The sequence below is a fragment of the Coturnix japonica genome, chromosome 1 (assembly GCF_001577835.2).
Source record: "Coturnix japonica isolate 7356 chromosome 1, Coturnix japonica 2.1, whole genome shotgun sequence".
NCBI lineage: Eukaryota > Metazoa > Chordata > Aves > Galliformes > Phasianidae > Coturnix > Coturnix japonica.
This window is the reverse complement of record NC_029516.1, coordinates 174,458,606-174,483,769: the sequence shown is the minus strand read 5'-3', so window position 1 is coordinate 174,483,769 and position 25,164 is coordinate 174,458,606. Positions and strand designations below refer to the sequence as shown.

The following is a 25,164-nucleotide window of genomic DNA, read 5'->3' as shown; positions in this document are numbered from 1 at the left end:
TGAGGTTTTCCATAGTAACAGGGATTCACAAAGTCTGGCTTTTAGAAACCCAAACAAGAAGCAACAATTAAAAGATGCCTGATTTGAACAGAAGGCGAGAGCAATTAGCCACAACATCAAACCTGGTCCCTATTGAGTCCAGCACCTGAACCCATCTGAACCCTCTGCACAGGGGAAGATGCAGCTGTAAGGACTTGTTGGAAGCAGACTATGGGGTGCACATAGGGATGGAATGGCAAGTAATCCGCATCTAAATAATTACATAAATAAGCCTAATTATCCTTTGTAGCCGTGAAAGAGTGCAAGGCAACAGCTCTGCAGCTCCATTCCCAACCCCAAAACAGGCAACTCAAATATCCCTGCCCATTCTCTGCCACCTCAGAGCACCTGAATCGCTGCATCCCCAGACAGATGGACGTGATTCCAAAATACAGCAAATACAAACCCTAAATCCCATTGCTTGACCCATTTCCCAACTGGAGAATAGGGGCAGTGGGACAGAAAACCCAGCCTCACAGCAAACCTGCAAGGATTTACTACCTGTTTGGTGGCAGAGCACGATCTCCAAACCCCCCCTTAGGGAAGAAAACTGTTGTTTCCCCAACTCACCCCTGTGCACATAGGCACAGGGACAAGCAATAAGCTGCAGCCACACCTAGGTCACAAAGCAGCCCCCCCAGCTCTGCTCTCTGCCATCCCCACCCTCAGCAGAGGTGGGCTCTGCCAAAGAAAGCTCTGGAAAACACAATCACAGCAAACCCTCCTTGCAAACAGCCGTTCAGGGCAGCGGCCACTTTGTTTTGCATTCCCGACGCATCCGACCCCGCTGAGAAACACAAGCAAAGCGAGGAGATTAACGCTGCGAATGCTAAAAGGGGTGAAATCAGGGCACTGAGACTGGGGAGGGGAATAAGAGGGGGAGGGAGAAAGGGGGGGGGAACACAGGGACGTGCCACCCCACACTGCGCCGCGTTCAACATGGCAGCATCCCAAGGCTGCCCCACCCAAGCAGCGCAGGGCAAGCATCACCCGCATCCCAACGCGGCCCTGGGATGCTTTGTCTTAGGGATGCTGCTGGTCCAGCATGGCTGGGGGCTGGGGATGATGCTGTTGGGATGTAGGGGGGAGGTCTGTGCAGCCAGGGACAATGATGCTTCAGGATGCAGGGATGCTGTCGGGATGCAGGGATGATGTCAGGATGCAGTGAGGCTTCTGGATAGTAAGAGATGGGGATGCTTTGGGGATGGAGGGCTGCAGCTGGGATTCAGAGATGCTGAATCCCAAGGGATGCTCTCAGGATACAGGGATGTTTTCAGGATGCAGGGATGCTGTCGGGATATAGGCTCACTGCTGGGATACAGGGATGCTGTCGGGATATAGGCTCACTGCTGGGATGCAGGGATGCTGTTGGGATGCAGGGATGCTGTCGGGATATAGGCTCACTGCTGGGATACAGGGATGCTGTTGGGATGCAGGGATGCTGTCAGGATATAGGCTCACTGCTGGGATACAGGGATGCTGTTGGATTGTATGGAGTCGCTGGTCAGGATAGCAGCTCACTGCTGGGATAGCAGGATGCTGTAGGGATGTAATGGGATTGCTGTCAGGATATAGGCTCACTGCTGGATACCAGGATGCTGTTGGATATAGGCTCACTGCTGGGATAGCAGGGATGCTGTTGGAATGCAGGATGCTGTCAGGATATAGGCTCACTGCTGGGATACAAGGATGCTTGTGGAATGCAGGGATGCTGTCAGGATATAGGCTCACTGCTGGGATACAGGGATGCTGTCGGGATGCAGTGAGGTCTCTGAGCACCCAGAGATCCTCCTGGAAGGGACTGGCAGAGCTTTGTACACGGCAGGGAAATGCCCAACGCCCCATCACAGCGGGTGGGGGCCGCGCTGCAGACCCTCCCCGTAGGACCCGAATAAAGCGGAACGGGCCGAGAGCCGGCAACGGGGTGACAAAGAGACAGCGAAAATCCTCGGGAACCAAACCTCCCCGCCCCCCGCGGATGGATGGGACGGCAGAAGGGGGGTCTCACCTGTAGGACGAGCTGACCCCCGCCGCCACCACCTCCTCCTTGATCTGCCGGTTGAGAGCATCGGCGGCCGCCCGACCCCGGCCCTCCTGCCCGCCCGCCTCATCGCCCCTCTGCCTCCCCTTCTCTCGGCCATCCCCGGGCCGGGCCGCCTTGGGATGCTCGTCGTCCGCTTCCACCTCCTCCTCCTTCTTCCTCCTCTTCTCCTGAGCCGCTTTCTCGGGAGATCCGCGCTCAGGGCCGAGCACGGGGGAAGGACCCGGTTTGGGGATCCACGGGTGGTCCCCTCTTTTAGGGATGGGCCAAGCGCGGAAATCCTTTTGGTACTGCGTCTCCTTCTCGAAGGGCGTATCGGACGGCTGGTACTCGCTTTTGGGTTTGCAGCTGGGTTCGGGGCGTTGCACCTTCCATGGTTTGTAGTCGTGTCGCATCACCGAGTCCGCGGGCGGGGAGCCGTGCGGGGCCGTTCCGGGCCGTGCGGGACCGGGAGCCGCGTCCCCCCCTCCCGCAGCCGCGGCATCTCCGCCGGGTTGGGTATCGATGGGCGCCGCCGCGCTGCGCGGGATTTGCGTGGGGAGGGGCTGCTCGGTGGCTTCGGAATATTTGGTGAAAACCAAAGGGACGGCGATATCGGCTTTATCCAGCTGGTTCCAAAAGCGGGCGATGCAGCAGGCGCGGGTGATGCAGGGCCACGCCATGGCGGCCCCGCTCCGCGCTGCTCCGCGCACTTTCCGCGCAGCGGCCGCACGTACAAAGCGGAGCGGCGCAGGGAGCCGAGCGGAGCGCAAAGCCCCGCGCAACCCCCGCGCAGCGCAGGGCGGCACGGGGCGGGGATGTGATGGGGGAGGGGATTATCGGAGGAGGGGCTCAAAATGGGGAGGGGCGCCCACCTGCGCTCATCGCACACGCGCAATGTATGTATGCACCTATATGTGTGTGTGCGTGCATCAGGACGTGTTGGCACATATACCTGCATGTATGTGCATGCATCAGGACGTGTTGGCACATATACCTGCATGTATGTGCATGCATGTGCCTTGCATGTTGGTTTGTGTTTGCATGGAGGGCTGTGTGTGGGTGTGTGCGTGCAGGTAGACATGTATGTGCAAGCGTGTGCCTTGTGTGTATGCATGTGACTGTGCATGCTCACACAGCTGCATGCATTCAGGTCATGCGTGTGTTCATGTGTACAAACATGTTGTGAATGCGGATGCGTGTATGGAGTTATGCATGCATGAATTCTTGCATGTATGTGCACATGTGTGGACCTGCATGCGTGTGCATGTTTGAATGTAGGGGTGTGTTGCTGCAAGTGTGTGCACAAGCCTGCATCCATGTGATTTCACTTGTGTGCACATAAATGTGTTTGCGTGTGCACAGATGTGTGCAGGTGTAAGTGCACTTGCATGTGCAAGCGTGTGCCTGCATGTGAATGTGCATGTGTGACTGCGGATGTGCATGCATACATCTTCATGCGTGCACAGCGCTGTGTGCATTCGGTTCACTGTGTGTTTGTGCAGCTGTTCATGTGTGCATATCTGTGTGTGGATGCATGTATGTGGTTATGCATGTCTGAATACTTGTATGTTGCACATGTATGTGCACATGTGTGTACCTGTATGCATGTACATGTTTGCACATAGGTGCATGCACAGATGTGTATCCATGTTTGCTTGCATGTGCACATTTGCTTGCAGGTGTGAGCGTGCATGCATGTGCCTGTGCACACAAACATGTGTGCAGATGTGTGTGCATGTATGTTTGTCACATGCATAATCACACGCATGCAGGCTCACACTTGCAAATCCACGTGCACATGGATCCAACTTGCTCACTGGGGTTTTGCACAGCACCCTGCATCCCTTTGGGCTCTGGGATTTTACATGTGCACGAAGCAATGGGCTGGATTTGCAGCAAAGCGCACAGTCATGCATCCCCCATCTCTGCTTCTTCCTGAGCTCTGCAAGGTTTGGCAGGGTGAGGATGCTCTGCAGATAGCAAGCAGAGCTGGATGAAGCTGGAAGCTGCAGAAAGAACAAATCACTCGGCGTCTCCCAGAGTGAACTGTGTGGTTCTATATATACCCTGAAGCTGCTCATTCACTTTCAGGAATCAGCAATAGAAAGAATCTAATCACTTACATCAAGTCAAATCCATTAGTTCTAATTAGCCCAATGGAGTTGCTGGCTGCAAACCTCTCTCGGAAAGCACAGGAGTTTAAAAAGTGCCTCAGAGTTCAAATTACAGCAGAAAGCAGGAATGGCTTTGGCTGTGGTGCCGTGATGGGATGTTGGGTTGGGTTGGGTCGAGGAATGGCATTCCCCTTTCTCCTAGATAAAGGCCGTGGTGCCACGATGGGACACTGGGTTGGCTTGAAGAATAGCATCCCCTGTTCTCCTGGCCATGGTGTCATGGTGGGATGCTGGGTTGGGTTGGGAATGACCAAGGACGCCATTGTCACTGCATTGGGATTTGCCCAATGGGGTTTGATGCCACCCAAGAAAGCTGGTTTGCATGGTGCTGGGGGTATCACATTGGGGAGGAAAGCACAGCAAACCTGGAATGTTGCAGCACCCCAAATTGGTGCCATTTCTATTTTTCTCTGCTAATCTGATGACAAACAGGGATTGTCTCCTTGTCTCTGATCACCAGCTGAGGTCTCACCACGTGCTGTGTGTGCAAGGTTTCTCCCCATGCACACATACCCACCAGCTGCAGCAGGTGATAATGGCATGCCATTGTAGGAGCAGTGCAGCAAAGCTCAGTGTAAGACCTTATGGAAGGGAAGATGGTTTGATTGGGTTGAGCTCAGTGATCCATATGGGTCCGTCCCAACTCAGTTCTGTGATTATAGAGAGACCATTGGCATCCTCACGAGAGTTGTGAGGCCTCAGCTCCAATTTAGACCCAGGTCACAGCTCTCCAAATGAAGTGCATTCACCTGGAGAAGTGCATCCAGCTCCACACCACCTTGATTAGGTGCAGAAAGTTCTTTTTAGCTAGATTCATATTCAATATCTCTGCTATCTCCATGTCCAAGCTGCATCCTTGAAGCATCATCTCTGCTTCCTCCTAGTAACTTCCCTCCCACTGGATGTACATCATTGCATTGCTCCTTGCAGGTGACCCTTTGGGTCCTTGGTCCTGGAGCACATCCAGCTCCCCACATGCAACCTGCTCCATTCTGGGTATGGGGTCCTATGGGGTCACCCCACTGTGATGCTGTGCAAAGCCTGATGACTTGCAAAGCCCACAGCTGGGTGACTCAGGGCTTCGTGGTTTGGCATTTAGAGATGGACATTGATCAACCCAATCACAAGGGCTGCTGATAAAGGGATTACAGAGAACAACCTATCGAGGGATTAAAGGGCTTTCTGCTCCCAAGCTAAATACAAGCCATTGGAGATGCGATAACTGACTATGATACCTGAGAAGGAAAAGGCCAAGGGGAATGTCACCAGAGAGGGACTATGGAGCACATGGAGAAGGAGGAATGGTGAGAAAATGAGATTTCAGTGACTGAGAATTAAGTGATCGGGTAAAAGAAGCAGCAGCCAAATTTCCCTGGAGGTGCTGCCATGGGACTGGCAGGGAGGAGGAGTGAGCAGCACTGGGTGGCACCAGTGCATGGAATCACAGCTCAGTGGTATCTCATTGATGCTCCCCTCCAGCCTCCCCACAACCAAACCCAAGTCAGCTCAGAGAACAGGTCAATGTGAAAGCAATCAGAGAAACGTGCAGGAGAGCTGGGATGGAAGTATGCTTCCATCTGTTCCACCATGTACAAATGGCTTATCTGTGATCTTTTGTAATGCTGTTAGAACACTATTTCCCTTTCTAGCTGACTAAGATCCATTGGCCCACCATCTAAGACTGCAACCTCTTTATTTTAAAGAAAGAAACAGAAGATGTTCAGTCACTCCACATCCGCACTGCGGCGACCTCTCGGCTGCAATCCCCTCTCATCCACATGCCATCCTCACATCCCATGCCCCTCCCATACCCCCTCCCTGATCCCTTTCCCGAATCCCCTCTTCAGCATGCCCAGTTCCCGCATGCCCATCCCCTTCGCCATCACGCCATCCCATCCCATCCCATCCCATCCCATCCCATCCCATCCCATCCCATCCCATCCCATCCCATCCCATCTAGCCTATCCCATCCCCTAAACATGAATAAGTATCTTCCCCTTCTGTGACCAGCATCAGCTTAAATTTCCAGCAGCAGTCATGCAAATAACATCTAATTGCTGGAAGATCCCATAGTGCAGGGCTCTGCCCCCCTGTAGCACAAAGCACAGATGTGGTTTCACCAATGCACAGCAATATCTACATCCCTCCCCCTGACTAACTGGAAACCTCTGAATCCTTTCAGGCTTTGGAAGATCTCAAAACCATTTCAAAGCATTTTTCTCTCCTGATTTAAGGAAACAGATACAAAAGGCAAATGGCATGCCCATGACAGAGCAGGACATCAATATTTATTACCCAGCTGAGCACTTGGTCAGCTTTTCTACAGGGCCAACTTGTACATCAATAAATCCAGAACATGATCTTTTTTTCCTATAATAATGAACCACAAGAAAAGAGCTGCTCAGGGAATCAGTCATACAGCAGCTGCAGGGGTTGGCACGACATTACTGGGGGCAATAGGTTCTTCCCAATATCTGGACCTTGTATGGGTCTCAGGTAGGATCCTTCCTAACAGCACAGGTAAAGAGCTGCCCAGTGAGACTTCAGGATGGGACACACACCTTAAGCATCACCCATGCACCAGGAGTGTCCCTGCAAGGAATGTCCCCTCCCTGGTCCCCACTGTGCCTCAGTGACCACCCACAGCCCAGCAGGACCTGGATCTGAGTAGAGATGTGGCACTTGGGGACGTGGCCGGTGGGCACGGTGGGATGGGTTGGGGCTGGGGATCTTGGAGGGCTTTTCCAGCCCTTATGATCCCATGATCTCTGCAGGGTGGTTTGTTTTGTTACTGCTGATGGTTTGCTTTGGGAATTGTTGATGCTTTTAGAAACTGCTGGTGGAAATTGCCAGGAACCGTTTCCAAGTGATGGAGCTGAAAGAGTTAAAAGATTTCCCAGAGCAGACAGGGCCAGAAGACAAAGAGGAGAGATGCAAACGAGATCAGAGCCCATTTTAGCTCAATTAAATCAACCAGTGTCCTTAGGAAAAGAGCCCCAGGGTCAGGGAGTCCTGAAGATGGAGGCAGAAAGATGCCTGTCCTTCCCATCCTGGCATGTTCCAAGGGCCTGACAAAGAGGAGGGCTTCTTTTCCAGCTCGCACCTCTGATTTGCTTTTGCCAAGGATTGTTATTTGCTTTTGTTCTGTCATCCTTGGCCGGGGTGAGTGCAGGGATTTGCAGTGCCCTCCGAGAAGCAAAGGATGCTTTTGTATGTGCGCAGTCAGCCCACTGTTTCATTCAGCCCAATGGATGGTTAATTCCGTATCCTGGTTACTGCTGAGCCCCGTGGTATTCTCAGATGACTCCTTTGTTTACCTGAGCAGCTTGTCAGTTCTCAAAGGATGTTTTTCCCGAAATCTTGGAGTTTTGTTTGTTTCCTTTTCAGCTGGAAGATTACAGGCTGGAATTTGATGCATGTGAGTTTTCAAAGGTACAGACAGGAGGACGTAGAAATGCAAAAAGGAGGTAGTGTTTCCAGGCTCGTGCACCCATGTAAGACTATGCAAGGAGGCACATAGACACGTGTCTGCCCCATCCATCCATCCATCCATCCATCCATCCATCCATCCATCCATCCTTTCATCCATCCATTTATCCACCTATCCTTCCTTCCTTCCTTCCTTCCTTCCTTCCTTCCTTCCTTCCTTCCTTCCTTCCTTCCTTCCTTCCTTCCTTCCAATCCATCCATCCGATCGCATTCCATCCTTTTCCAATCCATTCCATCCCATCCATCCATCCATCCATCCATCATCCATCCTTTCATGCCATCCATTTATCCATTTATCTATCCCGTCCATTCAATCCTTCCTTCCTTCCTTCCTTCCTTCCTCTTCCTTCCTCCTCCTTTCCTTCCCTTCCTTCCTTCCGTCTTCCTTCCTATCCTTTCCTTCCAATCCATCCATCATCACATTCCTTCCATCCATTCCATCCACCCATCCCTCCATCCATCCATTCCCCCATTTTATCCTTGATATTCTTTCCATCCATTCAATCCTTCTTTCCTTCCCTTCCTTCCTTCTTCCTTCCTTCCTTCCTTCCTTCCTTCCTTCCTTCCTTCCTTCCTTCCGTTCCTTCCTCCCTTGCCTTCCTTCCTTCCTTCCTTCCTTCACTTCCAATCATCCATCCATCACCATCCATCCATTGCCATCCATTCCATCCATCCATGTTCCATACCATCCTCACTGAGATTCAGAGCAAAGGGCGCGAGAGTGCAATGCCTGCACCTGGGTCGTGGCGACACCTGCATCAGTACAAGCTGGGGGTGTAAGGATGGAGCACAGCCCTGTCAAAAGGGACCTGGGGGTACTGGTGGATGGCAGCTGGGCATGAACAGCACGGTGCCCTTGTTGCCCTAAAGCCAGCTGCATCTTGGGCAGGAGATGGGTCTGTGAGCATCTGATGGAGCTGTGGGTGTCCCTGTTCATTGTGGGGAGTGGGACCAGATGGCCTTTAAGGGCCCCTTCCAACTCAAACCACTGTGATTCTGTGATCCATCCCTCCATCCATCCATCCATCTATCCATCCATCCATCCATCCATCCATCCATCCATCCATCCATCCATCCATCTCCATCCATCTCCATCCATCCTTCCATCCATCTCCATCCCTCCATCCATCCATCCATCCATCCATCCATCCATCCCTCCATCCATCCATCCATCCATCCATCCATCCATCCATCCATCCATCCATCCATCCATCTCCATCCACCCATCCATCCATCCATCCTTCCATTCATCTCCATCCATCCATCCATCCATCCATCCACCCCTGTCAGAGGCATGAAGTTGCTCATGCATCCTGTGCTGGGCAGTGAAACACATGCATACTTTGCATACCTTTCCGCTTCCAGCTCTTTCCACGCCCAGCAGACACAGCCTTGAGCTTTATCTACACAATATACATTTTGAATTGCAAAGCCACTCCTCTGCAAAGCCTTTTTCCTCCTTCCCCAGCCAATACTATTTCACAAGCTCCTTCCTCGCCTTTCCCTCCTGCTCTCTCCTGCAGCTGCTGTAGCACAAGGAGTGATGGATTTTGCTTTTCTGGAGCTGCAGAGCTGGAGGATACTTGCAGCACCCAACAACACCACAAGCTTCACACTGGCATAAAGTCAGTGACACATCCCAGCACCGTCCCCTGCATGTTGCACAACCCCTTTTACTGTAAAGCTGCATAACTATTGACGGGTGACTTTGCACTTTGCATTCACCACTTGCTGAGCTTCCTCCTCCTCCTGAGACCTGCAGGCAGAGCCCAGGATGAAGATCGAGTTTGCTCCGCTCTCCCTGCCGCTGCAGAGGAGACTTCAGACTGCGGCGGTGGTCCAGTGGGTCTTCAGCTTCCTATGTCTAGGTAAGAGGCAGCTCCTCCTCCTCCTCTGCCTACTTAATCTGGGTTGAAGACTGTGTAAAGCTTCTGCTTGGCCATGGCTGGACAGTGGATGGGTGTCTCAGCAGAACAGCAGCAGATTTGGGGGTATATATGGATCCTGGGACACACACGTCTCCAAATTGGTATCAGCAAATGAAGTATAAGTTGTGCTTTAGAGCCTCATTAAGTCTCTCAGATGGCTCAAACCTTTGCTACAGATCTGGGGTTGGATGGACTCTGCACCAGTGTCTGCAGGCCTGGAGCACTGGGCCACGCTGGTGCAGATGGATGTCTGGCTGTTTGCATGCTCTGTGGCACAACTTTAGCCCATGCTAACTAATGTTTTGCCAGACTCTACCTGGGTCCTGTTTGCAGCATGGATGTATCTAAGGTTTAAGGAGGATGGATGGGTTTTCCAGCAGAACAACTTACCCAGTAGTGGGGTCAGGCTGGCACTTGGCTTTTCAGTGATGAGGCTGACTGATAAGAGGACCAACTCAGCACAACCTGAGCCTTGTAGGACCCTTCTAACATGGGATATTCTATGATCAAAGGGGCAGGAGTTCTGTGCACACTGTCTTTGCATGCCCAGCATGGGCAGCCAGCCTTTGAACCCTCTCAATCAGCAAGGTTGATTCAAGCAGTGCCAGTGTGAGTCAGGCAATCTGGTGGCTGAGCATAGTCCACAGCCTTAGCTTGGCTCTGCTAAAGGCTCTGGGCTGGCATTGAGGACAGCAATGTGCATCTTGCAAATCTCACCTGGCTCTGGAGCTGCTACAATTTCAGGCTGAAGCAGTAAACTCCAGAGGAGCAGCAGTGCTGAGCCCAGCAGGTCTCTGAAAGGACATGGTTCTTGTATGGATATTCTTAGAGCTCACAGCTCACTTGGAGACCATGGCACATATGTGGTGTGTCCATGGCTGTAGTGCAGCACGGTTCACTTCCCTACAAAGCCATCTCTGTTGCATTTCATCCTCCTCTGGTTCCCCGTTTTTCTCATGGGAAGAAAGCAGTGATTACAGGGATGGTGTCACAATAAGCAAACACTGCTGCAGGGAAGAACAGAAAGGAAGACTTTCTGTTCTCCCCTGTCCTGCATGGAGGGACAGGGATGCGGCCTTGAGTTGTCCTTGCTGCTCTGCCTCTGGGAGATGAATCCTACACTGCTGGTCCAGGAAGGCTTGGTGTCTCACCCATGGCATTGCACAGCTTTGCTAGGGTTTTGTGGAAGGGTTTGAGGACATGACACAGAGACTTCTGCAAGCAAGTTGGGTCCATAGAATCATAGAATGATAGAATGGCCTGGGGTGCAAAGGCCCACAGTGCTCATCCATCCCAACCCCCTGCTGTGTGCAGGGTCACCAACCAGCAGCCCAGGCTGCCCAGAGCCACATCCAGCCTGGCCTTGAATGCCTGCAGGGATGGGGCATCCGCAGCCTCCTTGGGGACAATCATCTCCCTGTCCCTGCTGGCCACCCCTTCTTCATGCAGCTCAACATACTGTTGGCCTTCCAGGCTTCTGGGCTGTTCGTGCTGGGACAGGAATGGGCTCAGAGCATCATAAGATTTCACACGGGCAAAAAAGAACTCTTTGGATTAAGTGAAGGTCACAGTGTGCAAATATTGCTCTGAAAAAAAAAAAGAAAAGAAAAGAAAAAGAAAAAAAAAAAGCTGAATCAAAGAGCAAATGTTATTAATTTCACCCGCAAATGAATTGAGGGTAAAATTAATAACTATGCATTAATAACTATGTAATGCAAGATAAATGCCTCACTTGGATGATAAGTGGATAGATACGGACCAGAACAACACCTTCACTTTGCAGGGCACACCTTGAGCTTTGCACAGCGTGATAAAAAGAGAGTTAGGCATTATTGCACAGCTTTGCAGCAGACTCAATGACCTGGCTGTTAGGAGCAGTAACTGCAACCTCTGCAGTGTTCCTCAAGCAGTGCTCGTGTCTTGTGTGCACCTCGGAGCTTGGTTTCATGCTGGATGCTCTTTTGCCTGAGCCGTGGCTGTGGCTCTTCAAAGGAGCAGAACTAGGCATGAGCAGTGGTGTGTTGTGAGCTGGAGATTTGCATTGCATGTGAGACCTGCTGCTGTGCAGAGAGCTCAGTGCTCCTCCATCCTAAGCCAAGCTCCTTTCCTTTCCTTTCCTTTCCTTTCCTTTCCTTTCCTTTCCTTTCCTTTCCTTTCCTTTCCTTTCCTTTCCTTTCCTTTCCTTTCCTTTCCTTCCTTTCCTTCCCTTCCCTTCCCTTCCCTTCCCTTCCCTTCCTTCCCTTCCCTTCCCTTCCCTTCCCTTCCGGCTTCCCTTCCCTTCCTTCCCTTGTCCTTCCCTTCCTTCCTTCCCTTCCCTTCCTTCCCTTCTTTTCCTTCCGCTTCCCTTTTCCCTCCCTTCCCTTCCCTTTCCTTCCCTTCCCTCCCTTCCCTTCCCTTCCCTTCCCTTCCCCTTCCCTTCCCCTTCCCTTCCCTTCCCTTCCCTTCCCTCCCTTCCTCTTCCCTTTCCTTCCCTTCCTCCCCCACCTCCTCTCTAGCTCCCCTCTTCCTTCCTTCTTCCTTCCTTCCTTCCCTTCCTTCTTCCCTCCCTTCCTTCCTTCCTTCCTTCCTTCCTTCCTTCCTTCTTCCTTCGCTTCCCTTCCTTCCTTCCTTCCTTCCTTCCTTCTTCCTTCCTTCCTTCCTTCCTTCGCTACCCTTCCTTCTTCCTTCCTTCCTTCCTTCCTTCCTTCCTTCCTTCCTTCCTTCCTTCCTCATCCTTTCTTCCTTCCTTCCTTCCTTCTTCCTTCCTTCCTTCCTTCCTTCCTTCCTTCCCTTCTTCCTTACCTTCCTCCTTCCTCCTTTCCCTTCCCTTCCTTCCTTCCTTCCTTCCTTCCTTCCTTCCTTCCTTCCTTCCTTCCTTCCTTCCTTCCTTCCTTCCTTCCTTCCTTCCTTCCTCACCACCCATATCCCTCAACACAACCCCATTGGTCTGCAACATCTCCAGGGACGGTGACCCCACCACCTTCCTGCACATCCTGGCCACTCTTTGGGAGAAATTCTTCCTAATACCCATCCTGAACCTCTGCTCACACAACCTGAGGCCGCTGCCTCTCGTCCTAATGTGACTCATGAGCTGGGGAAGAAAAAAGGACTTGGGTCAATGTGGATTTCCAGCCCATTCTCACTCAGACAGCACTCTGATGGACAGGGCTTCCAGATGGAGAGGGCACAGCTCTGACTGGCAGCTCGGTGATCATCAGTGCTTCCCAGACTGTGCTGGGTTTGAGTAGGATCTGATGCTCCCAGTGATGCGTGATTGCATGCAGACTTTCCTTCTCTTGTTCTCCTGCCAAAACACGGGGCATGAGGGAGGCAGGGGGTAGAGGACAAAGCTGAGTACTGACTGGAAACAGCTCAGGAAGGTATTTAATGACTTGGGAAAGGCCCAACTTATTAATGACTTTGGGAACGAAATAGAGCGTGCCTATAAAATCTGTGATGACACCATGGCAAAAAGGCTGAAAATCCTCTGCTGGACTGGATTAGAGTTTAAAGTGAAGCCAAACGGAGGAGGAAAAGGTCCAGAATCAATAAGAAAGAAAGAAAAAAAATCAATGAAGAGTAAAATTCTTCTATATGGGAAGATGAAAAATTCAAGATCATGGACAGCCATTCAAAATGAGGTCCAGCAGCCTCTATGGGGGAGGCTGACGTGGTGGCCCGTGGAGAAAGGGGTCCTTCCCAGGGGTTGGGGTTAAGCTGCTCTTCTAGTCCATGGGGCAGATGGGATGAAAACCGTTTGTTGGCATCATAGCTGCCCTTACACTGATAGAATAATCCCACAGTGAGCACAGGGAAGGCTTGGGCTCCATCGCAGGGCTGTGCAGGGCAGGTCCCTCCATATGAGCCATCCCTCCCCCACCGCTCTTATCGCTCACTGCCTGCTTTATCTCCCAGCACAGTGCTGCACCGCTGCCTTCATCGCCCTCCTCTTCACCCGCTTTTGGCTGCTCAGCGTCCTCTACGCCGCCTGGTGGTTCACAGACAGGGAAGCACCGCTCAGGGGTGGGAGACGGATCCACATGGTGCGGAACAGCGCAGTCTGGAGACACATGAAGGACTTCTTCCCCGTCTCGGTGAGCTCCCTCCGTGCCCTCCATGCTTACAATGCAGGGATCGTCCTCCCAGCTTAGAGTCAATGTGTGACCCAGTGTTTTCCCATCATGTCCTTTAATCACCTGCTTTATATGCACCCATTTAACCTCATTGTGTATATAGAGCCATCTCCCCATGCCCATTCACTGTGATATGGTGGTGATGCACTGGAACAGGTTGCCAAGGAGGCTGTGGATGCCCCATCCCTGCAGGCATTCAAGGCCAGGCTGGATGTGGCTCTGGGCAGCCCCCCAGAATGTATATCATAGTCTCCTGGGTAGGAATGGGAACACAACCCAGGAGAGCTCCTGGTGGCTCTTACCATAAGAGACAGGTAATATTCTAGGACATCCATCAGGAATCACCAGATTCCCAAGTTATTATTCTCAAGGTCGCTGTAGAAAATGCTAGAAATGCTGCATGCTGTTTATGTGGTTGTAAAGATTATACATCATACACTGCCATAAAGCACAGCTTGAGCAGTGTCAGACTGATCTGTGTGCTATAACATAGAGGCCAGATAAGCCCAGCGACACCTCCTTGCCTGCCCCATGCACACTCCAACCTGAGCAGAGCCCTGGGCTGCCTGTCTGTCCTGGGGATGGGATGATGATTGGGGATGAGTTGATGGTTGGGGATGAACTGATGGCTGGGGATGAACTGATGGTTGGGGATGAGTTGATGGTTGGGGATGAACTGATGTTTGGGCATATGTTGATTGTTGGGGATGAGCTGATGGCTGGGGATGAGCTGATGGTTGGGGATGAGTTGATGGTTGGGGATGAGCTGATGGTTGGGGATGAACTGATGGCTGGGGATGAGCTGATGGTTGGGTATGGGTTCATGGTTGGATTAGATGATTTTAGTGATCTTTTCCAACCTAATTCTGACTCTGATTCCCTACCAGGTGGCACTGCCAGGCAGAGGGACCAGCAGAGGGAGCCTAGCTACTGGTTTTGCTTGCAGCACACTGGGGTGCACAGGGAGGGTTTGGAGCAGCCTTTGTCCTCGCTGCTCTGTGAGAAGTCATGCATTTCCCTTGCTTGTAAGGCATTTCATTTCACATCCTTCAAGCATGGGCTCGAATAAACTATTTGGGGATGAGAAATTATTTGTTCCTAACAGTGTAGACGTTAAGCAATGCAATATTGCTTTAGCCATCCTGTAAGCTCACAAGGAGCTGAACCGAGCTGAGCTTTGGTCTGAGTTGCACACTCCTGCTTGCTCAAAGTCCCAACCAGAACAAAGGTAAATGGGCAGCAGGACCTGGGGGACGTGGATCCAACACCATGGGCTGCATTTGTGTGTAGATTGAGTTTGTTCAGCCCTGGAGGATTAGTTATTCTGGGAAGATTAAATGTGGCTCCTAATCCTCCCAGATCCCCACTGCAAACTTATTGTGATCAAGCATCAGTGCCGGGAGGTGGGAGGCAGCAAGAGCCGCCTGCGCTGCTCTGCCCTTGGGTATTTCAGGAAAGGGATTTAAATGCTGCTCCTGTGGGATCCCTGGGCATGTTTGCTGCTGCAGAAGCAACGAGAGGTTGGGATGAGCATTTGCTTTCCAGAGATTGAGGCGGAGTGAATTTGCAGTGTGCTGCAGCAGGGATCTGCCATGCAGGAGCACTCGGGTTCCCAACGCGTGCAAGGAGCACCCTCTGCTGATCCCAGTCGTGCAGAATTGCTTTGCTCTTTGCTTTTGCCTTATTTTTGTTAGGGAACTGCCAGGATCTGAGTGAGTTTGGGTGACTGTAGAAGGTGGACAAGCACTGAGACCCCAGGCATCTTCCCAGGAGCATCTTCCCCAGGAAGGCTTTTTTTTTCCCCTGTATTTCAACCATATTCTCACCTTCATTTTTACACAGAATCATAGAATCACAAGGCTTCCTTATGCTGGGATTCACAGAATCATAGAATCACCAAGGTTGGAAAAGACCTAAAAGTGATTCTGTGTGTCTCCCATTTAGCCAAGAAATAGCACATCTTCACAGCTCTTCACCAACCCTCCTCCTGCAGCCAAGGTGCTCTGGTAAGCTCAGCTGAGGAGCACCATGGGCATGCCTAAGGGGAAGGCCTTCAACAAATCCTGCCTTCGAGTGCTGCCATCCATCAGAGCAGCCCAGCAGGTGTCATCTCACCAGCTTTATTCAGGGCAACCTGATAAATGTCTTTGTGTGTAGAAGGTTCCTGTAGTCCTCTAGGCGCTGTTTTCCCCTCTTGAATATTAGAATCATAGAATTACCCAGGTTGGAAAAGACCTTGAAGATCATCAAGTCCAACTGCAGCCTAACCAGTACCCTGACTCTAAAAGCCCTACACTAAATCATATCCCTCAGTACCACATCCAAACTGCTCTTAAACACAACCAGGGATGGCAATTCAGCCACCTCCCTGGGGAGCCTATTCCTGAACTTAACTAGCCTTTCTGTGAAGAAGTTCTTCCTAATATCCAACCTAAACTTGCCCTGGCGCAACTTGGGGCCATTTCCCCTCGTCCTTGAAGAGCCACAGGACACATTTAATCACCCTTGGGGTTATTTTTGAAGGTTCAGTGGTTGGACTAGATGATCTTAGTGGTCTTCTCCATCCTTGATGACTCTGGTTCTGTAAGTGCCAGCTGGATGTTGTTATCTATAGCAACTGGCAGAGTCCCAACCTCTTGGGTTCATGTTGGGTTTCTTTTTGTTGCTAGCTTAACTAAAATGTGTCACTGGAGACTTAGTGGACCCCCAGGAGCTCATTCATTCTCATAATTGCATAAACCATGACAGGGGTTGTTTGCGTGTGCTGTGGTTCTGGGTAAGCACAGGGCATCACAGCGTGGTCCAAGTGCACGTGAACCAAACCCTACCAGGAATATTTTCTTACTCTTCACAGCAGAACAGTACTGTTTGTAACTGGGGATCTTGTGCTTTGGCCCATGACGTTAAACAGCACTTCTGGTTTCCAGTACTTCTGGCTGTTCGTTTTGCTTCCTTCTGTTGGCTGGAGGAGAGGAGAAGGTTTGTTCAGGCAAAAGCAGCATACAGTCAGTCCAGTGACCCAAAGTCAACTCTCTCCCATTTTCTGAAGAGCTTCCTTACCCTGTGACTTGGACCTTCCTTTTCTGCCCTCATGTGGTATTGTGGCACCTGGAGGAAACACCAAGAGCCCAGAGACATTTTCTCCTCCTCCATTGCTCCTTCCATGGACTCCTTCCATTGCTGGGACCAGAACCTCATTCTTCCCTGAGGAGCTGCCAGCACTCGGATGTTTGCTTTTCCCTTTGTCTCCCATCACCCTTATGTGACGTGCTGACTTCTCCTTGGTACAATTTCTTCTTCCTTGGGCTTGCTCATTGGTTGCTGACATCCCATAGAGAACCTGACTGCATGCTTCTTCCTGCATGAGATGCTCTATGGAGGTGCCTGGGTGGAAAGCAAGTGACCCGAGGATTTGCTTAGAGTGAAACTGAACAGAAATTTATCCTACTTAGGAGCAGATTAATCAACATAACATCATTGGAAGTGAGTTTAGGGCCAGAGGGTGATAGAAATACAATAGCAATTCAGTTTGGGAGACTAAATGAAGAAGGCACAACTTTTCTGACCAGCTTTCCCGACCAGCCCCTGTCTCCCAACATGTGTTCCTCTGTCCCTTAGGATGTGATGACATGGGAAGTCAGCACACTGCCTGTCTGTCTGCCCGCTGGCACAGCAAGCACTGTGCATTGACCAAGCTCATCTCAACTTGACTCCATCCAGTTCACCACTTAACTGCTTGTAGATCCCTCCAGACCTACAAACAAGGCCAGCTGGGGGCTAAGTGTCCTGTTTTGACCCCAGGATATACTGATGTAAAAAAGAATGATGCTTCCTTCAAGCACTTTTGCACCAGTTTTACATGGGGAATCACCCTTCCTCCCTTTTCCTCTGGTTTGGAGCAAGACCATCCAGCACACAGACGATAAAAAAAAACCAGCCACACCTCAAAAGGTGAATTAAAACAGCCACATTAAACCAGCGTTTAAATCCTGAGCTGATACAGTCCCTTGGAAGCCCTAATTAGGCTAATTCAGTTGCAAAATGAAATGAGAAACAAAACAAATAACAAACGAAGGCCTCTTTAATTCCAGCTGAGAGCATCTACTTGTGATGTTAACGAGGTTTAGCTAATCCAGTTTAAAATTAAATTTGCTTGAGATCCTCACCCTACCTGGTCTCTTACTGGAGCCTCTAAAAAGCCTGTGCAGGCATTGCCCTAACATGGATGGTGACCTTGCATGGAGCAGATCTCACTAGAGATTGGGGACGGGGTCTTTCCCATGTTCTGGACCCACTTCTGGGTCGATAGATTAGGGGGAGGTTTCTACGACCAAGAAGACATTGGAAGCACTGAACATCCGCAGCGATGACACCCATGAAGAAGGATAATGTAGACCCCACCCTTCAAATTCATATTTATGGGTTGGGAGGGCCCCAGTCACCCCATATCTGGGATCTAGAAGGCTTTCTGCCCTGCCACCAGGACTCACAGCACACTGATGAGGGGTCAGGGCTGCTATCAGACACAAGGCAGCATCCCAGCCACGACAAGGGGAAGCCCTGCAAGCCAACACACCCATGGCTCAGCTTGGAGTGCATGACCCCAAGCTGATAAGAGCTCTTTGCTTTGGGGATGAAGGTCCCGTGCATTAATTTGTCACCCCTGTACCTTGAGAAACTAGTCTTTCCTTACCAAGAAAAACTTCAGGGCAAGAATGTGTCTCCCTTCAGTGTTTACACACAGACCAGCTCGGCCAGACCCTCAAGTCAATGATTAATGTTAAACTCACCCAGAAACAGCAGAGCAGTAGATGCCATTCAGCAGGAGCAGAGGTGACAACCCAGCCAAGCCAGGAGGAATGAGATTCTCACCTCTTGCACCTGAACCCCATTATGCACACTGGGGCTGCAGTGGGCAGAGCCTGGGCTGGGTGCTGCAGGTGTTAACTTTGCTGTCTGCCTGAGAACAGCTTGCTGTGCTGAGCTTCACCTCTGGCAGGAAGAGGGGAAGGAGAGAACAAACAGCAGGGACAACAAAGATGGGTGGGTTGAGTTGCTGTGTTTAAGTGATTCAAGAAGGAGAATAGTGGTTTAGCATCCAGAGGCTGACCTATGGCTTAAGATACATCACCCAAGTCTCTCCTCTGCTACAGATTTCCTTCCTGGTCTTTTGCAAGGAAATGGTTTCTCTGCAGGCTCTGGTCAAATCATGAGCCCAGTGACAAAGGCAGGGACCCTCTCTCCCTTCCTTTGCAAAGCTGAAAGAAGCAATTACTTAACAGTGTCATTAAGATGTGGTTGGTGCTGGAGAGGCTCCACCTTGACCAGACCATCAAACCTCGAACATCAAGGCTTCTACCACCTAGTTATTATAGAACCATAGAATCACAGAATCACCCAGGTTGGAATAGACCTACAAGATCATCCAGTCCAACCATCCACCCATCACCAATAGTTCTCACTAAACCACATCCCTCAACACAACATCTAAATGTTGCTTGAACTCTTTTGGGGTGACTGACTCCATTCCTCCCCGGGCAGCCCATTGCAGTTATCCTTGACTTAGAGCAGGGCTCTGGGTACTGAGCTCATGATTGAGCCAGAAAACACGTGAAGTCACGTAAAATCCCAATTCTGACCCAACTGCAGTTGGTAGGACTCCAGATATTGGTGGCCTTGAGGCCACTGAGAAGTACAAGAAATCATGTATCAGAAGCATTTCCTCCTGTAAGCTCCACTGGACGCTGATCTTCCATCCTCTTTCACTGAGGTGAGCAGCAAGCAGCATCTCCTAGGGAAGGTTTTTAGGGATGGGAGGTATCCTAACATGGCTTGGAGCAGATTGCAGGGCTGGGTGCTTGCCCAAGTCCAGTTTTCATTAGTAAGGAGGGTGGCACGACCTTGGGGTGCAGCCAGGTGCTGAGCCCGCTGCCTCCCTCCCTTCTCACACAGCAGGAGATTTAGTGGCTTGTGACGCATCCCAGCATCTCACCCTGCTTATAAATCATGCAGAGATGAAAGGTTGTTTGGAAGCTGAAGATAAATGCAGGATACATTGATGCAAGCTGAGATTACTCAAAAAAACTCAGCAAATCGTGGCGGGGGCTCAGCAGTTCGGCCATCTGCCCCTCTTCCTGCACATGGGTGGTGATGGGGACTTTGTTTGTCTCTTCCTCTCATTAGGAGCAGGCGCTTCAATGGGCACATGTGTACAGTCAACAGTGCTTTAGGGCAGATGGGAAATGAACCATGATGTCAAAAAGTAAAATAGAACTCAGAGCAATGGGTGCTTCTAGGAAAACAAATGCCCCATTAGCTGCTCCCTGCATATGGACAGAACCAGGGTACTTGAAGCACAAAGGGCTTTGTTTCTGCTTGTACATAAGTGCTTTGAGCTGTCTGGAAATCCACGATGGCTTTGTAATGGGCAGCCCTGGGGCTGAGAGAATCTTCAGCACCGATTTAAAGGTTACCAAGACATCAGCATTTGGCTGTTGGATGCTTCTGGGAGGGTTATGCCCTGTCTGTATGAGGTTGGGATTGCAGGATCTCAGTGGCACAGCTCAAGGCTGACCTGGTTACACTGGTCCTTCCATTCCAGATAGGCCATCACAACTGTAGCCCACAGAGGCCAAATCTTGGCCATTATCTATCCTTAATTGTCTCCTCCTGGTAAAATTGCAACAACCTTGGGCAGAAATCCATTGCTCCCTGGTGGACCTGCAGGTTACTTTAGGTAACTAACAAAGGCACAAGCTGTTGGGCTCTCGTAGGGTAGCCCATAATGCAAAGAAATCCATCATTTTTTTCCCTGGTAGCTGAGGTTTTCACCTAATGATGTACAAATCATTCTTCAATTACTCAGTGTGTTTTAGGACAAGGTGATTACTACTAGGGTGGTTCTGTTTGTGGGCTATAAGGGGCTACATAGGGGGTTATCCCACTTTGTGCATTTCTTTTTTCCCATATTGTAAAATGTACTGGAGGAAGTTTTAAAGGAAGTTGGCTCCTAACAACACCTAGACCAGCTCAAAGCAACATGGGCTTTGAGAAATCTGATCTACTGGAAGGTGCCCCTGTCCATGGTAGTGGACCCAGCCCATTCTATGACTCTATGAAGAAATGTAGCATTGGAAACGTGATTTTTGGGCCAGGAAATGGTGGGAGATACAAAAACAGGCAATGAAACTCATCTCACTGAACAACACTTGAGCTGTTCCAGTTGATCTTTCCCAGCAGAAGGAGGAATGGATGCCAGGAATCCCTTCTATTCTCCATAGCCAACTCTCTGTGTGCTGAGGTGACGCCATTAACTCTTGTTCCTTCCCTTGTCCAGCTGGTGAAAACAGCAGAGTTGGACCCCAGGCAGAACTACCTGGTGGGATTTCACCCCCACGGGGTCCTGGCAGTGGGAGCCTTCATCAATTTCGGCACAGAGGCGACAGGGTTTTCCACGATCTTCCCAGGCATCACCCCACACCTGATGATGCTCTCCTTATGGTTTCGTGTCCCCTTCTTAAGGGACTACCTCATGAGTGGAGGTAAGCAGGGTGGCAGCACTGATGAGCAATGGGATGAGTGGGTGAATCAGGGGTGTTTTAGGGAGCAAAGAGGGAAAAGATCAGAGAGGTCTGAGAAGGTCAAGGAGTCCTTAATGAGTGGCATCTATAGGCGTTGGATTCAGCACCAAAATCTCTCTGAAACAAAGCAGCTGCCAATGGCAGCTCATGGAGTTGCACAATACACAACAGGACAGGAAGCAGAAAGGAAAAGGAGTAGGTAAAAATTAAATGCAGATGGGAAAAAGGGCTCCAGATTGATTTGTGGAGACCTGGCCTACCATCTCTCACTGGTGACCTCGGAGTACATCCAATTCTCCATCTGAATCAGCTCATGGGGAGGCTGGGGCTTAACTGCAGCTAATGTGATGTGTTGTGATGTGGAAGAGCTCTGCATGAGCTGAGCTCACCATTTCTCTGGAGTTGGATGAAGAGGGAAAGTGGTGAATAAACAGCATTGGTGCAGATTTTACAGATGTTCAGTTTTAATTCCTCTCTACCTCCCAGGCCTTGTATCCTCTGATAAGGAGAGCGCGTACCACGTGCTGCAGAAGCCAGAGGGGGGAAACCTGTTGGCCATCATTGTTGGTGGGGCTCAGGAGGCTCTGGAAGCCCGGCCAGGATCCTGCACCTTGCTGCTGAAGAACAGGAAGGGATTTATCCGCGTGGCCATCGAGCGGGGGTGATGCAAAGGGTGGGGCTACAGGGTGCCTGGGGAGGGATGCTCTGGTCTGCGGGTGGTCAATAGGATGTTCCAGGTGAATTCTGGGGGGAAATTAGGGTGTTTTGGGGTTGGCCTCTCTGATCACTGTGGCCATGTGTTGTGTCCATCTCTCTGCAGCACCCCACTGGTCCCTGCCTTTTCCTTTGGGGAGAATGAGCTCTTTGACCAGGTGAGCAACCCCAAGGGCTCATGGCTGCGGTGGATCCAGCACCGGCTCCAGCAGATCATGGGCATTTCCCTGCCCCTCTTCCATGCAAGAGGTATCTTCCAGTACAGCTTTGGGCTGGTCCCCTACCGCCGGCCTGTCTACACCGTGAGTAAGTCCCTCCTCAGCAAAAGCCTGGCCAAGGCATGTTCAAGGATGGTCCCTGGGCTGTGTCTTTCTGCTGAGCCAAGGAACATGAGCTGAGATGGGCTGGGAACTTCTTAGCAGTGGAGCACCTCCCACTGCTCACACGCCCCTCTTGTGCCCCTTTTTTCACTTAAATATATATATATATATATATATATATATATATGTTTTAAAGAAGTCCTTGGCTTTAGGATAAGTTCCCCTAGGATGGAAGGAATACGTTAAAAAACATAATTGGGTAATACTGCCTGAGTGTCCAGGCAGCTCTGGAAGCTGTGGTGTGACATGCTCAGCTGAATGCAGTATTGGAGCATCTCTGGGGCAAACGGGTTAGCACAGAGAAAGGATAACACAGGGTTCCCTGCACACGCCGGTCTGGGACTCTGGCTTGGTCATCCTGCAGAACCCAAGTGGTCTGAACAGTGCTGAGAAAGCCCCAGAGCAAATTGAGATGCTCCATTGCCTACATGAGATGCATCCAGTCTCAGTTCCACCACAGACAAATTGTACAAACCCCTGTAGCAGCATTGGGTTGAGCTTCCAAGCCAATCACACAAGCATAAGTAAGACAGGACCTACAGGATTTGCCCAGCATCCCATTCAGATGCAGGCACAAGCCCCAACCTATCTGCACACCAACAAGCCAGGCTGGTTTTATTGGAGATAATACACAACAGGAGACCAAATTAAAAGAAAGGTGTTGGTTGTGATGAAATTCCACCTGGTTTCAACAGCTCCATGCTTGGCCCGCAGTACAGCTGATGGTCCGAATTAATGTAATTAAAGAGGCTGTTTGGAAAGGTCAGGGCTCACCCTGCTGATTAGGTTTGACAGTCAGCAATTACTTCTAATTGTTTTACAGCCTGTTTGGATTGACTCAATGGTTTTACAAGCAGCAAAGTATCAGAAGGGCTCCTCATTAGTTCGATGAGGAACAGTGTTACACAATGATGATGCTTGACAAACACAATTAGAGTCAGCGGGCAGAGCAGGAGAAGTGTCCCACTGCTGGCAGCTCTGGGATATCAATATGTTCTTCACACCTTTGGAAAGGTTGGACTCCATCTCTGTACTAACACATGTAAAGCGTCCATAGAGACCTGGCCTAATGGTTGCTCTTGTTTTCCAGTTGGGAAGCCAATTCCCGTGCTGAAGAAACACAAGCCAACGGAGGAAGAGGTTGATCGAGTCCATCAGAAATACTTAGAAGAGCTGAGCAAGCTCTTTGAGGAACACAAAGCTAAATATAACGTCCCAGAAGACAGTCACCTCGAATTTATATAGAGCTCCTTGTGGAAGCTGGAGGTGTGGACATCAAGCTCCAAGTTTTCCCTGTCCCTGGGACAGATTCACTTCATTTGTGGGTAATTCATGGTCCGTACAATGTGGGGAGAAGGACTTGGTTTTCCCAGCCTTTCCATCACTCCTCCCTGTGGGACACACAGGAGGTGATAAGCAAACAAAATCCCATCTGACTGACCCCACACCACTGAAACTCCTCAGCACAAAGCTCCCAGCTGGCCTCCATGCCAAGATATTTCCAGGCAGAGATGAATTATTGTTCCCTCCGCATTTAATTCAAAGTTTCATTTTCCCAGGCTAGATGGGTAAAGTTTGTGCTGGAAAAAGCCAAATCTTCAAAGATATCTGAAAGGATATAAAGACCTTTGCTGGTAAAATCACTTCTCGTGTGAGGAGCCCTGCTTATAACGAGCCTCAGACCCCTCCAGTGGGGATGCCACAGCAGCACTGAGCAGTCTGTGTCACAAATGATGGTGTTTCCTAAGGTGAGAGCATGGCCAGGTGATGGGAGAAGTGATCTGGGACAGGAAATATGGCTCACAAGGCCACATTTGGCAGGTGCTCAAGGCTTTAAATAGCTGCTGCTCCTTGATATACAGAACTTTATTAAACTCTGCGCCTAATGGGATTTTGCAGCATGGAAGTTTTAGGTGGCAGGAAGCCATCTGCTCAGATCAGCTTTATTTTACCCTCAGAGAGCCCTTATACAATCACATTCCCTCCCTCCATTTCTTTCTCTCCTTCCCACCTGTGAGGAGCTGCCAGGGATCCCAGCATTTGTGTTACTTGCACTTAATGAGCTGAACACACAGCTCTGCTCCTGGGGCCACCACTGTGGGGTTTCTGATTTTCACCTTCTCCCTGTGTCAGCCTCAGTGAAGTTGCTCCACCCGAATGACCGGCTGCACATCCCTCCTGTCCCCAGAAAACCAGCAGCAATAGGAAAAATTCATAGGGAGCCCTTATTGACATCGCTAACCGCTCCTGTAATCCCCCACTTAATCCAGTCAAATAAAGCAGGTCACCTGCTATGATTTCTTGCTTGTTTTCTATTAATAGATATTTTTTCTTTCGTCCTTAATTAAGGGCAGATGTGCTTGAGCAGGAGGAAGATGCATTAGGAAAAGAGCAGTAATTATCTCCCACCCTTTTCTTTTGCTGTTTGTCAGCACCCAAGCGTTATTGCTCTTCCCCATCCTTCCCCCTGCCTTCCCTTGTGCTGGTCCTCCTATCAGCAACTCTGCTGTGACCTCTGCAAGCAGCCTGGCAGGGGCTGGTGCTGGAGGAGAGTGATGGGGATGTCAAGTGATGGGGATGTCCCTGAGGATACAGACTGGGTGCTTTGGGGATGGGAGAGGGCTCTGGGGGTAGGGATGAGGAGCTGGGATCTTGATGCAATGGGAAAAGAAGAGGGAGGGAAATTACCTGTGCTTGAGGGATTTGGGGAGATGTTGGATGGGTG

General features: G+C 50.5%; 2 protein-coding genes across 5 annotated transcripts in view; one reads left to right on the top strand and one right to left on the bottom strand.

Annotated features, from left to right (window-relative positions):
- MAP6 (microtubule associated protein 6) overlaps positions 1-2,884 on the bottom strand; it is a 32,111-nt gene extending 29,227 nt beyond the window's left edge. The window contains exon 1 of one of the 2 annotated variants that reach the window (XR_004306005.1): positions 2,048-2,883. Coding sequence is in view for 1 of the 2 variants with exons in the window: in XM_015852596.2 (XP_015708082.1) it covers positions 2,048-2,742 (695 nt within the window). In the remaining variant the exon portion in view is untranslated. Of the gene's footprint in view, positions 1-2,047 lie in introns of both variants that reach the window. The other variant, XM_015852596.2, reaches the window with a different exon arrangement.
- A 3,318-nt stretch (positions 2,885-6,202) lies between these two features.
- MOGAT2 (monoacylglycerol O-acyltransferase 2) lies at positions 6,203-24,736 on the top strand. Of its 3 annotated transcripts, none has more exons than XM_015852595.2 (7): positions 6,203-7,654; positions 9,488-9,593; positions 13,548-13,726; positions 21,102-21,306; positions 21,832-22,006; positions 22,166-22,361; positions 23,530-23,664. In XM_015852595.2, the coding sequence occupies exons 1-7, from the start codon at positions 7,580-7,582 to the stop codon at positions 23,551-23,553; spliced, it is 960 nt and encodes a 319-aa protein (XP_015708081.2). In that variant the 5' UTR covers positions 6,203-7,579; the 3' UTR covers positions 23,554-23,664. The 3 variants fall into 3 exon arrangements, with proteins under 3 accessions (XP_015708081.2, XP_032298204.1, XP_015708080.1); XM_032442313.1 differs by having other exon boundaries at positions 6,211-7,654; positions 22,166-22,365; positions 23,530-24,736; XM_015852594.2 differs by having other exon boundaries at positions 6,212-7,703; positions 9,249-9,593; positions 22,166-22,365; positions 23,530-24,736.
- Positions 24,737-25,164: the final 428 nt, after the last annotated feature.